General features: G+C 44.2%; 1 protein-coding gene across 1 annotated transcript in view; it reads right to left on the bottom strand.

Annotated features, from left to right (window-relative positions):
* Positions 1-3761: 3761 nt before the first annotated feature.
* ONECUT1 (one cut homeobox 1) overlaps positions 3762-13977 on the bottom strand; it is a 33662-nt gene continuing 23446 nt past the window's right edge. The window contains exon 2 of the mRNA XM_025390556.1: positions 3762-4098. Within this exon, the coding sequence (XP_025246341.1) occupies positions 3806-4098 (293 nt within the window). The 3' untranslated portion in view covers positions 3762-3805. The remainder of the gene's footprint in view (positions 4099-13977) is intronic.

Raw genomic sequence — 13977 nt, forward strand, 5'->3', positions numbered from 1 at the left:
GTAGTGTAGTGCTTTTATATTTTCCTGGAAAAATAATTTCGCTTTTTTTTTGTGGGGGCACAGTGAGTGACATGTTCATTTAGAACTTCTGGATTTCCCACACATTTTCTTTGGTCTTTGGAGTCTATTCCAGCTGCATCCGGGGACTGGAATACTCAATTCCTGACATCCAGAGCTCTTTTACCTGAACATTTATTGACGTCTGGGGTTTTGGGGTGTCCAGATGTCACACCTCCCTGCCCTCTACAGGAAAGCTTCCAGTGATGACAGGACCTGAATGACTTATGGCCAGAAACAGACTAACTTCCATTCTACCAAAAAAAAAAAAAAAAAAAAAAAAAAGGATTACTTTAAGTGCAGTTTTGGAATAAACACACATACAAATAAAACAGTAAGATAGATACCTTTTTCTGGTGAATTTTGCAAAAGAATTGAGAAATGATGGGTGAACAAATGGCACATGATTGGCTCTGTGGAATGTAGATTAAAAAACTCAAGCCAGAAATTAATGTTACACTCAATAGGAATGGAAGCATTGTGTTTTTTTTCTATATGCCAGTTCAGGAGCAAGTAAAGAATCGGTCATACATGATGTAATAAGTGTATTGCTTGTGAGAAGCTGAGTTTTGTCCATCACGATTTCTAAAAAGCAAACGATGAGAGTATGCTTAAACAGTCGAGTAAAAAAATTGCTTTTCAGGCTCTGATTTGTGCATCTGTTTATGAGAAAATATATCTCTAAGCCCTGAAATTGCATAATGGGTGCAAATTCAATGCTGGTATGAAAGTTATCTTTGGTGTTAGCAAACAGGATAACTGGTGAGTTTCTTAAAAAACCATTATGGTGGGATACTGAAAATGAAGCAATATTCTATGAGACTGTGCCTACACAGTACCAAAATAATTGGTCAAAAATGCAACATGGGCCAGGTGCAGTGGCTCATGCCTGTAATCCCAGCACTTTGGGAGGCCGAGGCGGGTGGATTACCAGAGGTCAGGAGTTCAAGAGCAGCCTGGCCAACATGGTGAAACCCTGTCTCTACTAAAAGTACAAAAATTAGCAGGGCGTGGTGGCGCCTGTAATTGCAACTGCTTGGGAGGCTGAGGCAGGAGAATCATTTGAACCCGGGAGGTAGAGTTTGCAGTGAGCTGAGATCACGCCACTGCACTCCAGCCTGGGTGACGGAGTGAAACTCTGTCTCAAAAAAAAAAAAAAAAAAAAAAAGGTAACATGCATGTTGGATTGATTTTGGGGTTAACACATAGTAACAACAAATAAAAAACATGGTTGTCTGAATTCTGCTTTTCTTTTCTTGGAGTATTGAATTTGGTAAGATTGTGTGTAGACACAGCTTGAATTTCCCTGCATTTAGAATTATCACGTTTTAGATAAACAAGGCTTTCCTCCCTCCTAAATTATAAATACATTATGTAGCTGTATCCCCGGCTCCCTCCATTCCTGGAGAGAGAGAAAATCTTAATCAATTTTTTCCTTTTTGTTTACGTCATTGACAAGATTCTATTTTTTAGTAAATCTTGAAGGTTGGCCATTTAAACGGTCTCTTTCAATAGCTGAACTATAATTGTGCCATATTTAGAAGGGAAATTTTTAAGCTGGAATTGTGGGTGAAATTTTTTAAAAAAGACAAAACATGTCAAGGCAAATGCAGTATTTCATCAAAAGAGAAGTATATGTTGGTTTCCTCTTCTCATTCGGCAGCAGACATGAAGGAGACACAGATAGATGGCTTGTTCGTTTTGCTTCACCTCTCTAGTTGCCTGCCTGTTACAGACCTAGACAAGGTGCTGAGATTTGATGCTAAGGAGTTATGTTTTGTGTCAAGATGGTTCAGTTTTATTCTTTGGCATTTTTAATGAATCTCAATAAAACAACTTATCATTAGGATAACATTTAATTTTATAGTTCTAAGTAGGGGTGGTAATTAACTAAGAATATCCAATTCTTTACCTAATGGCATAATAGGCATCCACTTACATAAGTTACAGTCCAACTGAATTCAGAGAGAATTTTTCTGGGAATCTAGTGATTCACTGGGGTACCACTAATACAACTTCTTTTTTTTTTTTTTTTTTTGGCTTTGATTTCTACAGTTCTGGTTAAGTGATTTGGAAAAATAGAGATTTAAAATTTTGTATTTGTAAGCTCAGGTCTAGTTTTTAATCTGTCCCTGTTAGAGAGCAAAATCTATATTATAAAATTTCCAGCTTAATGCAGTAGCAAGAAAGAATGCAGAATGCTTTGGAGGCTATTCTTAGTTCAATAAATTGATTAATACCAATAGATCAAAAGTCTTGTCATCCACCAGAACACTGGCTTTTTCTATGCAGTTCCACCAATTCTACCATTTCTGCTGTTTTACTGATGTCCAAGTGATAAAATTTCTGGAATTGGCAATAAGTTAGTTTGATTACTTTTTAGGATACTTATAAGTACTGAATAGTTCATTTGAATAATAATTTTTTTTTTTACTTTATTTGTATTTGTAAAGTATTTAAAAGAGGTTTTTGGTGCCAAATGCATAAAGCAAATATAAGTCAATTAATCTAAGGATAGTTCTTCATTTAGTGACCTTTTATAAAAAGCATTACTTTGAACGAATTTTCTAATTTAGTTACTTTCCCTGTTAAACTTAGTTTTCTAGTGTAAAAATGGGGTCCTACTTTGGAAAGATCCTCAGGTTTTCTCAGCTAGGAACAGATTATGGAATCATGTCTATCTCTCTACTTTAGTGACATTTATGGATCCTGAAAAGGAGTGTGCCATCTGGATGTACACGTGTACTGCATCGACCTCTCTGCCATGATATTAATTGCTTCCCTGAAGCTACATTCTTTCTTGCCAGTTCTGAAAACTCATATTTCAAATGCTTCAAGAGTCATAAATAATAGTCATGATTCTATGTGGCATGTGTATTACAGCTAGATCAGTTCATACGTATAACTTTACATAGTATCTTGTGTAAAAATAGCTTTGGTTATTAAAATCATTGCAATAAAATACCTGCACTATAATATTAAGTGTGTTCTTTGGTACCTAGGTGATTTTTTAAATGGATGGACTCTTGTTTCATTTCTTAAAAAATATCTGAACATTCCTTAACAAACAAAGAGAATGCACTGGTTTAGGTGTCATTCAAATTTTCTTTGCTGGGTTTGAATCTGCATTTAGGTTGCGGGCCTGGCAGGTTCAAACGCTAGGCTAGACGAGCAAAATCACTAATCCAATGAACTCAGACAACCCCATACCATGTTGGTTGCACTCCTATAGCACAACCACTTCTGAAGACCAGCTCTGCCTAAGTCTCTAACCACTGGTGGTGGTGGTTGTGTGTGTGTGTGCGTGTGTGTGTACGTGCACGCACACACACATGCACACACACCCACACACAGTACTGAGACATCATACACCTTCGTGGCATGGTAGAACAGATGAGAAAGTTCGATCTTAAAAGATGTCCGCTCAATGGCTCAAAATCACTATGCTCCAAACCACTAAACAGCCAAGCACAGCGAGGATGGTCATGGATTGAAGGTGTGAGATCCAGTGGTGTTTTCCTGCTCATCATTTGTCTTGCCAAGTCGCCGCCCCGCTGAAGTGTGTGTCTCCAAACAAAGTCAGAATGCAGGTGAGCTAAGTCTTTGGTTTCTTTGGACTATAAATAACACTTTTTTTTTCTTCAAATATTTCTAAGTATAAACCTGCTATCTTGAGGTCCTGGTCTTTTAAAAATTTTTTTTTAAATTTAAAGCTTTTCCACCGAGGTTTTAGTTTGTGGTTCTTCCTTCATGCTTTGGTACAAGTGCTTGATGAAGAAGATGAGTTGCCTGAATTGGAGCTGCCCTCATCCTGCCACTTGTCCAGACTCCTCCTCCTTGCGTTCATGAAGAAGTTGCTGACAGTGCTCAACTCCAACCCCAGCTGCTGGGAAATGGTGATTTGCAATTCTTTGGATGGACGCTTATTTTCCTTGAATATTGCATGTAGAGTTCGACGCTGGACATCTGTGAAGACCAACCTGGGCTTTTTGGGTGTGTTGCCTCTATCCTTCCCATGTTCTTGTTCTTTCCTTTTACATGCTGTGAAGAAACACAGAAGATGTTAGAACAAATGATCTAGGGGAGAATCAAGAGGAAGAAAGACAGAGCTCATAAAAATTTGTTAGCCATTCCTCATGGCCTGCTTTCTGTTTGCTGACCTCTGCTTTAAGCACCATGGGGGGCTGGGAGGAAAGTGTAATACGAGAATGGAGAATTGGGATATAGGTGAAGTTCTGTGAGGCCTGGGCGTGGGTTGTGGCTTTGATGAGTATTTGCTCTTTGTCCTGGGTGAGTCAGTTAACTCCATCTGGGCCTCAGATTCCTCACCTGTAGAATGTAAGTTTCTGGCTAAATGAACTTATCACTTTGAACTTTTGTTTCTTTATCTGCAAAATGCATACAAGAATACCCACCTTGCCGTGTTGTGGTATGAAATAGTGTACGTAAAAGTTTATGCTAACTGTACAAATGCAATGCCTTGTCAGCAAGAAGCAGTTATAGCCCTCAAAGGGTTTATAGTCTGCTGCCCATAGAATATTAAGAGCCTAATCAGAGTCTGAAAACATAGTAGAAAGGAATTGCATTTGTTTCCCTTCTGATCTTTTTTATTTTCCAGGAAAATCTGTATATAAGAAAGTTCAGTATATAGTTTTTTATCATGGCCATCAGTCTTCTACCGATTTTCTAGTGGAACCGGGAACTGTGGAGGTGTGAACCACTCTTCCTCGACATTGAGACTAAACCTGCCAAGTTAGCCATGTTCATCTCTGGGTTCTCTCTGTGCCTCCTTTTTGCAAGCCATGCTCTTGGAGTCCCCCTCATCCCTTACCTGGTCTCCCACTGAGGGGCCCATTCCCTACCCATGCATGTTTGGTCCTGTATTACCAAGATGCTTTTTGGCTGCTAGAGCTGTTCTAACATATCATCCCAATGCAGCCCTCAGGCCCCAGGGTTTGGCGCCAGATCAGGGTCTCTCCTGATTTTAGATGCCATAATTCTCTTTCCATCCTAATGCGGCTCACTAGTTTCCACCTGCTAAAGGACTCTCAGGGCTGCACTGGTAACAATGCACACCGCCCCTCCGCCCAGTCTCCACCATCAATCAATCCCCACAACCATCCACAAATAACCACATAACCCAGGTGCTCTGATATGCATATGCAGCCTTAAGACAAGGCTCCTATGCCCTCACTGCCATCAGATTGCTGCCTCCTAGCCCCGTATGTAGGTGTTCTAGAGCTGCCACTGCCACCTTTATATCTGGCTGACTGTACCTCTCATCCCCACCATAGTGGAAGATGGATGGAGCATGCTTTGTGGTGGAGGGAGGGATTGCCACTCTTCCATATCGCATCCCTCCCATTGCTCTCCTGCCTGTTGCTGCCCTCTGCTTCACCACATGCCTCTGTGTATTCCAGGTTCTCAATTCCTTACCTGATGGTTCACCAGCTCTGGCTAGATTCAGCCTCTGTGCTCTCCTCAGCCTCCCCCTCCCTTTCATTCCCAGCTGGGTAGATTCTGGACTTCAGAGTTCCTGTAAAACTTTAGGTGCCCATTGGTAGAAATTAGCTCAGCAACAGATCAGCTGCAGAGCTCATAGGTGAAGGCTGGAGAGGGCTCAAGGCTTTACAGTCCAATCCAGAGGGCTCCAATTTTTTAAAACAATGTGCTACTTAGTAAAAAAAAAGTTCTGAGTATATATTCCCTTATATTATTTATTTATAAATCATATACATGTGTTAGTAGACTACTGTATTGTGCACATTATAAAACATACACAATACAAAAACATTTTTTTTTTTTGAGACAGGATCTCACCCTGTTGCCCGGGCTGGAGTGCAGTGGTGCAATCTCAGTGCACTGCAACCTCTGCCTCCCTGGGCTCAAGCGATCCTCTCACCTCAGCCTCTGGAGTAGATGGCACTACAGGTGCGTGCTGCCACACCCGGCTATTTTTTTTGTATTTTTTATAGAGATGGGGTTTCACCATGTTGCCCAGGCTGGTCTTGAGCTCCTGGGCTCAAGCAATCTGCCCACCTGGGCCTCCCATTAGAGGTGTGAGCCACTGCCCACAGCCCACAATATTAAAATTTTTAAAGGGATAAAATAAAAATAGACATGAAATTCTCTTCTAGAGATGCATCTGCTTGCCCAGGCTCCGGAGTGTATTCACCCCACTTACGGGGCCACTGATCCAACTATTAGTAAATATAGGAGTGAGAATTTCAGAATGAACATGAAGGGAGGGCTCAGTCATGAAAGAGAGATTTGTAGGCAAGGCAGGCCTTATGGCCTTTTGTAACATGTCCTGTAGGTCACTTGCTATGCTTCTTGCCCACCATGGGGGGCGGCATCAACCTAATGGGCAGGGTTATTAAATGCCCAACTCCTTCAGAGCCTCGCGTTATATACATCCTGAGCCAGGTGAGAGTCTCCAAATAGAGTTCCTCCTCACAGGGGCCTACAGCCCTCACTGGGCACCCAGATTAAGTCCCAGAAAAAAATGACTAAAGTCAACTCTAGTTAGTTTGAGTCAGCCCCTGTAGACACAGCCTCATACAATACTGATGCCGATGGCTGATTCATTGACTTAAAAATGAATACAAGGCCGGGCGCGGTGGCTCACGCCTGTAATCCCAGCACTTGGGAGGCTGAGGAGGGCTGATCATGAGGTCAGGAGATCAAGACTATCCTGGCTAACATGGTGAAACTCCGTCTCTACTAAAAATACAGAAAATTAGCTGGGCGCGGTGGCGGGCGCCTGTAGTCCCAGTTACTCGGGAGGCTGAGGCAGGAGAATGGTGTGAATCCGGGAGGTGGAGCTTGCAGTGAGCTGAGATCGTGCCTCTGCACTCCAGCCTGGGCGACAGAGCGAGACTCCATCTGAAAAAAAAAAAATAAAATAAAATAAAATAAAATAAATAATAAATAAATAAAAAGACTACAACGCAGGTTTTGCTCTTAAGGATGCCAGATTTAAGCAAATAACTGCATATAAGCAATTAACTACAAGAGTGTAAAAAGAGTGTACAGAGTCTAATGCTTGAAGATATTCAGGAAGGCATTATAGAGAAGGTGCTTCAGATGGGCCCTAAAGGATAAATGGAGGCTTGCTAGTGAGAGGAGTGGGAAGAGTGGGAAAGCTCGTTCCCTGCAGAGGGAGAAGCACTGTGAAGGATTGATAAGTATTAGTAGATTGGTATTTGTGAGGCAAGAGGGCACACAAGAAGGAAAGGCTGTGGGAGATGGCTTCGTGCTTAGACAGAGATCAGATATGAATCATCTCGTAAGTAAGGAGGAGGTATGGAGAGGTATGAGTAAGGGTGTAGTGTGATTACATTTGGGCTTAGAAAAACCCCTCTGGTGGCGTTGTGGAGGGAGAACTGGAAAGCAGCAAGATTAGGAACAAGAATGCTACAGTCGGTGCTGTGGTCTACCACCCAGATCCCCCTTCAGGACTGAGGCACTCGTTCCTCCAGCTGCTGGAAGGGTTTGGTGACAGGTGGCTCTCAGGTGAGGTCCATTCTTGGAATCGCCCTTGGCCAAAGGTTATGCCACCCTGGGGTGGGGTGGGGGTTTGCCCATATCTAGTGGAGGTGGGTGGGGGGGGGTGTAGGAGATGGGGTTATGGAAGGTGGTGGTCTAGGAGAGTGGAAATGAGTTGGTTTAAGGACCTTCAACCCAACCCCTTGCATCAAGTGAGACAACTCTAAAGAGTCATCTGGTTCAAGAGCACTCCATATAATTGGTTGAGGGTATTTTTGCACCTACATTGCTGTTCAACTCCTCCTTCTGCCCAATCTTACTTCCTTCACCACCCCCAGGGGAGTTATTCTCCTTAACTTGCTCCAAAAACCTTTCTGCTTGCGCATCTCAGAAACTCAGAGTCTGTTTTGCAGAGAAACAGACCTAAAATAGAAGTCAGAAAACCACCGTAGGGCCAGGCACAGTTGCTCATGCCTGTAATCCTAGCACTTTGGGAGGCCGAGGCAGGCAGATTACTTGAGGTCAGGAGTTTGAGACCAACCTGGCCAACACGGTGAAACCCTGTCTCTACTAAAAATACAAAAATTAGCAGGGCATGGTCGTGGGCGCCCGTAATCCCAGCTACTCGGGGGGCTGAGGCAGGAGAATTGCTTGAACCTGGGAGGCGGAGGTTGCAGTCAGCTGATATTGCACCACTGCACCCCAGCCTGGGTGATAGAGCGAGACTCCATCTCCAAAAAAGAAAAGAAAACCACTGTAATGAGGACCCATAATTAGACGATGGCAGTTGAGAATGGAGAAGAACTTCTTGGGAGGTCAAATCAAGAAGACTTACTGAGTACTTGGCTAAGAAGGTGTAGTCTGGAACACCTGCCGGGTTTCTGGTTGGATGATAGCAATGGGGCCATTAGGAAATACAGAGGGAGAATGAGTTTTATGAGGGTAGTAACCACTTCTATATGGAACAAATTGCATTGGATGTGTTTGCTGGACATTCTGTTAAAGATCTCCAATAGGTGGTTGTCCAGCAGACAGCAGGATGTATGGGATCTGGAGTTCAGGGAAGAGGTCTGGGCTAGAAATATAGACTTGGAAGTCATTAGGTCTCTAGATGGTAAATTACACAGAACACACACCCACGGGAAAGTAAATAACAGAGCACTGGGTGCAGACTTGACTTATTTATCATTCAAAAGGCAGAGCTAAGGGAAATCAGAAAGAGATATTCATCTTCCATCTAGCCAGATTATATGTTTGAATGACTTCAGTCTGGTCCTTGGCATTTGGCAGGACTGTCTGCTGAAGCTACCCCTGAGCCAGCATTTCCCAAATGGCATCAGAAGAATGATACTCTCTCAAACACGGGTTCCTTGAAAAGATGGTTTGCAGATCAAGGACATTTTAAAAAAATCTATTATATATTGCCTCTTCCTCAGGATTCATAATATATGTAAGCACACCTAATTCTGTTTCTCAAATTTGTTTGACCCCAGAACCCTTTTTGGTGGAGACTGTCAATTAATGTCTTATACAATATTAATGTTGGGGAAATGCAGTTTGGAAGTTCCTGCCCCGGGACCTCAAGTACCGTAGACGTTACAATACCAGAACCTGGGGAGTGAGGTTCTCTTGGAGCAGGGACCCTGGCTGACTCACTCTGTATCTCCAGGACACCCTGGCCTAGGGCCTGGTTGTAAGGGCAGATCAGTATCCATGTGGGTATGGGACAGAGGTATGTCTGCGAATAAGTGGATGTGATTAGATCTGGAGGAAATGCTGCCAAAGTTGGAGGTGCTGAAAAAGAAAGCAGAGATATCAGTAAAGTGGAGAGTAGACTAAAGCTTATTGAGAGTCACTGAATGACCAGAGGAGGCTAGGAGGAGCAACCTATAGAAACAAGTCATACTTCTAGAAGCTTTCACCAGACCATAGCTGTGAGAGCTGAAATTTCCACGGAGTTGATTTCAGAGTAGAGATTACCCATCGTAATTCCTACCTTACCATCGTAAGGTAGGAAACTCCCAATTGGAGGTTATGAGAGTCCATGTGAGTATATATAGTGTCTATAGACACTATATATATATATATATATATATATATATATATAGAGAGAGAGAGAGAGAGAGAGAGAGAAGGAGTATGACAAGAAGTAGTGCTGCTTGGGGAACAGCAACACACATGTTTATGTGAATATAATATTTTTTATGGAGGGGTACGGTTTCCATTAAAAATAGAGAAATACTTGTCAGTGAACTGGATTAAGTGGAAGGAGATGGCCCTTGTTGGTGAAAGATAGTACTGATGATGAAGACCCATTTTGAGTCACCTCCATGGGGGTGGGCAAGCAGACAGATCTATAGGATGCACTGGCAAAGGGCAGCAGGGGCTCGTATCAGACTTTGATGTTTATGGGTGAGGTCACCGGAAGTGAGTACTATGGAGGAGGTAGAAGTAGGCCTGAAAGATGGTAAAAGTCAGAGCATGACTTTGTGTGCCACAGGATTGGCAGACCTGTGCTGGTCTGTGAACCATTACTGACCTGCAACAAGGTCAGTACAAAAAATTGAGAATAAGCAATTAGAAATGTTTATGGCAGTTTGACATTGCTGCAACATTCAAATGTGTGATTATTTTTCTAGTAATATATTTTTTATTGTATTATCAAAATTATTCATTCAGGACAGATGGAAGTTAGAAACAAACCAACAAACTAGTCCTTCACTACCTAGAGTTTAAGAAGCCCTGTCTTAGAACACACTTTATAAAACATAGTATGTAGTAACATCTTAGGATCAGTTGTCACTCAAGCATTTGTATACCAACTTATATCCATTTTCCTGACTTAACGATACAAAGGACTTTACAACGTATAAAGTGCTGATTGAATTATGCAAAAGTCTGCCAAGAATTTGTCTGGGAATATGTGGGCACAGACATTTTGGCCTGGGAGGCATTAATAAAGCCAGATGAACTTATGATACAACTTCTTAAATGAGCCTGGACTCAGAAGATGCAAGCCCTGGCCCAGCTCCGTGGATATGCACCTGCAAATACTACCAACTTTATGAATTTGGGGATTATGTTTCCAACACAGGAAATTTGGGGGACACATTCAAACCATAAAAGATATTATCTTACTAATTCCTAGTACCATTTTGTGAGGTGAGAGAAGCCATCATATTCCATTTTGCAGCTGGGGACACTAAGCTCAAAGAAGGTGAGGGACTTGGTCAAGATCACACAACTATCAGTGGCCACAGAGCTGGGCTTGAGCTGTGTGCCGGCAGCTTATCCACTCATCTGTGGCTTGCTCTCTGTGAGTCCTTGGACTCTAGCCAAGTATTTTCTCCCTCGAAATAGCTGCCCTAGAGTATGTTGTCCTAACATCATCGCAGAGAAAGTGGGCTAGAAAGCAGTAAAGGGGAAGGGCTGAGATGTCCAGGACACCATGAAACTGCCTTGACATCTAAAGACAACTTGGCATTTTCATAAGGGCCTGCTGGAGATGCAGCATCTTCACCCTAAAGGCTGATGTAGATGCTGAAAACCGCAACCCCTCAGCAGCCTGCAGGGCCAACTGTTCTTGCACAGGTAAGCCTGTGATGTCTGAGTCACGCAAGGGGGGTCTGGCCTGGATTTAGAAGAGAAACGTCCAGGCGGCCCTCAGCCCCTTTGCTGCTCCAGTGCCTCTGGGTCAGATGGGGGTGTGCTGGTAAGGCAAGACACATCTTGAAGTTCTCAAGAGCCAGCCCAGGGCTGCTACCCAGATTCCTGATGGGCTTGGCCATGACATCCCTGCCAACCCTGCTCAGGAGAGCTTGGGGCTTCATGGGTAGGGAACAAAAATATCAAAAAGCATGTGGGCCAGAATGTGAACATTCATAGGGATAGAAAGCAGTCTGGTGGTTGCTTATGGCTAAAGGGGTGGTGGTGGGAAATGGGAGTGACTAATAGGTAAGGTGCTTCTTTTTTGGGGGCTGATGAAAATGTTCTAAAATTGACTGTGGTTGAAAAGTTCTGTGACTGACTGGATAATTTTAAATGGGTGAATTCTATGGTATGTGAATTACATCTCTATTAAGTTGTAAGAGCAGCGACAGCCAGGCATGCACACGGGGTGAGCCCTCTGCTCTCACCCCTACCTGCCACTGAGAGAGACCGTTTTCTGGGCTGTGGCAAAGGACAAGAGGTAGTTCATGTGCATTCAGCCCCGAAGACCCTCTCTTGTCAGCTGAAGCTGTTTTTCAAAGTAAACTCTTAGAGACAATATATGTGGACAAGTGAGCACACAAATAAACAGATTTCAGTAAAATGCAGTGGGGGTGGGGAGAGACACATGAAGGGGGAGCTATGCAAGTAAACGTGGCAGGACTGTTCCTGAGCCTGTATTCCAGGCCAGTACCTACACTGTGGAGATTAAAGAGCCATTGGATTGACTGAGACAGTCAGGATTAGAGCTGAATGTTATCTGCCTTGCCTTGAGTGATCTTACTGTGCTGTGTATGTTTTTATAAGCTGCATCCCCAGTTGTTTGGGGGATAAAGGAGCTCTTAAGTGGCAAATTCAGAGGGCACAGCCCAATGTGCCATTCGCAAAGCAACACCAGTGAGCTCTAACTGATATGGGCAAGGACAGCCTTTGCATGGGAAGCAAAGCCCCGCACAGATTGTCTGGAAACTGACGGCCAGCAGAGGGAAGTGGAGCCCAAACAACCCGCCGGACATGAGCTGTGTTTGCTGTCTCTGTGGGTAGCCAGAGCAACTAAGGAAACTCTTCTGGTCACACACATGGAAGGCCTAACAAGAACATGCAAAGAGTAGACATTCCCAGTGGGGAATAATCACCGTAACTCACCCTTGTGTCTTGCTTTACAGTGGTTAAAACACCTCCATAAAACCTTACCATGTGATCCCCACAAAACTCAGGTTAGGTAGAAATGGGTATTCTTTCTTTTTTTTTGTAGGTGAAACCCTGTCAGAGAGGTTAGGCAAGTTGCCTGTGGGCTGGTTAGTAGGGGACTTGGGCCTCCAGCTTCACTGGACCCTGGAAGCAGAGGGCAGCAACAGTGAACACATCATGGAAACTTTCTCCAGGATGGTGAAACGGGGGCAGAACCTGAAGCAGCGGGTGAAGTGGAGCTCAGAGGACTCACACCCAAAGAGCAGCAGCAGTTGGTCAGCCAAGCAGTTGTCAGTTGTCAGCCAGACCTGTCTTGCTGTGGCTGAAAGGACTGCAGTTTGGCCTTCCAGGAAAGTGGGCTGGATGGAAGTTGAGACAAAGGGAGTTCTGGTAGCATAGCAGACAGCACACCCATGCTGGCCTGGGAGAGGGGCTGGAGTAGCCTCATGTCAGGAAGGGTGCAGGGGAGCATGGGATGGCTGTTTCCTTGTGTGTATCAGCTTTGAGAAGAAGCTGAAGGAAGCAGCTCAGCCAATGGAAAAGGAAAGAGCGGGAGCAGAGGGCCTTGGCAAAAGCCAGGCCAGGGAAGTCACTGCAGCCTCTCCCTGCCCCTGGTCTGCTTCCCTAGCGGAGGTGTCCAGGACAGAATCCTGTCATCCCATAGTCTGCTGCCTGGAGTCCTTCCTGAGTCAGTGAATCAAATGTGGTGATGGACCTGTCTTCTCCAGGTGAAGCTCCACAGCTGCATCCCAGGAGAGATGGGAACCCTGGACAAGGTTGCCTGGGCCTGGGAGGGGTGGACAGCATCTCCTGAGCTAAGCCCCATTCATGAATCACCTTACCAGACCTCACAATAAGGGCACGAGGGAGATGCTGTTATTCTCGCTAGTCGACGAATGAGCAGCCTGAAGCTCGGCGAGGTTAAGGGACTGGCCCACATCACCCCAGCAGCAAAATGGTACAGCTGGGATTTCAGCCAGCGCAGGCCCCCATGACAGCACTGGAGGACATCGGGAAGTGTGGCCCCGCTCCTCCTCAGGCACAGACTGCGGGGAAACAGAACCATACCAGCTTTCGCTTTCTCTGACCCTGCAAACAGCTATTTTGGTGTGACTCTAGACTATCTCAGTTCTTCTCTCCACAAACATTGTCTTCCATCCCTTGTTCTGTTTTCCCTGTGATAGAGGCTAAACCTGAATTAGAATAGTAGCTGAGAATTCTCGTCGAAAGAATGCATTTAGTACCCAATGACATTGGCATCGTCCTCTTGCTGGCCATTCATGCTCACGTGCACACATTTTCCTGAGCACAGGCTCATCAGTTTTCATACTCACAGGAAGAGACACCCATCAACCCGACCCTTCCCTCCATGAAGCTCTCCCCCTGCACTGCAGCTTCAAAGGAACTGGTGGGGAGTGAGAAGCTGCAGCCTTGCACCTGCTAGTTTGGTCTGTAGCAAAGGGCAATATGGCTCTTTTCTGCAAGTTTGGCTCAAGAATTTTGATTTATATCCGTATATTGAAGGGATATCTG

This window comes from Theropithecus gelada, chromosome 7a, assembly GCF_003255815.1.
Source record: "Theropithecus gelada isolate Dixy chromosome 7a, Tgel_1.0, whole genome shotgun sequence".
Taxonomy (NCBI): domain Eukaryota; kingdom Metazoa; phylum Chordata; class Mammalia; order Primates; family Cercopithecidae; genus Theropithecus; species Theropithecus gelada.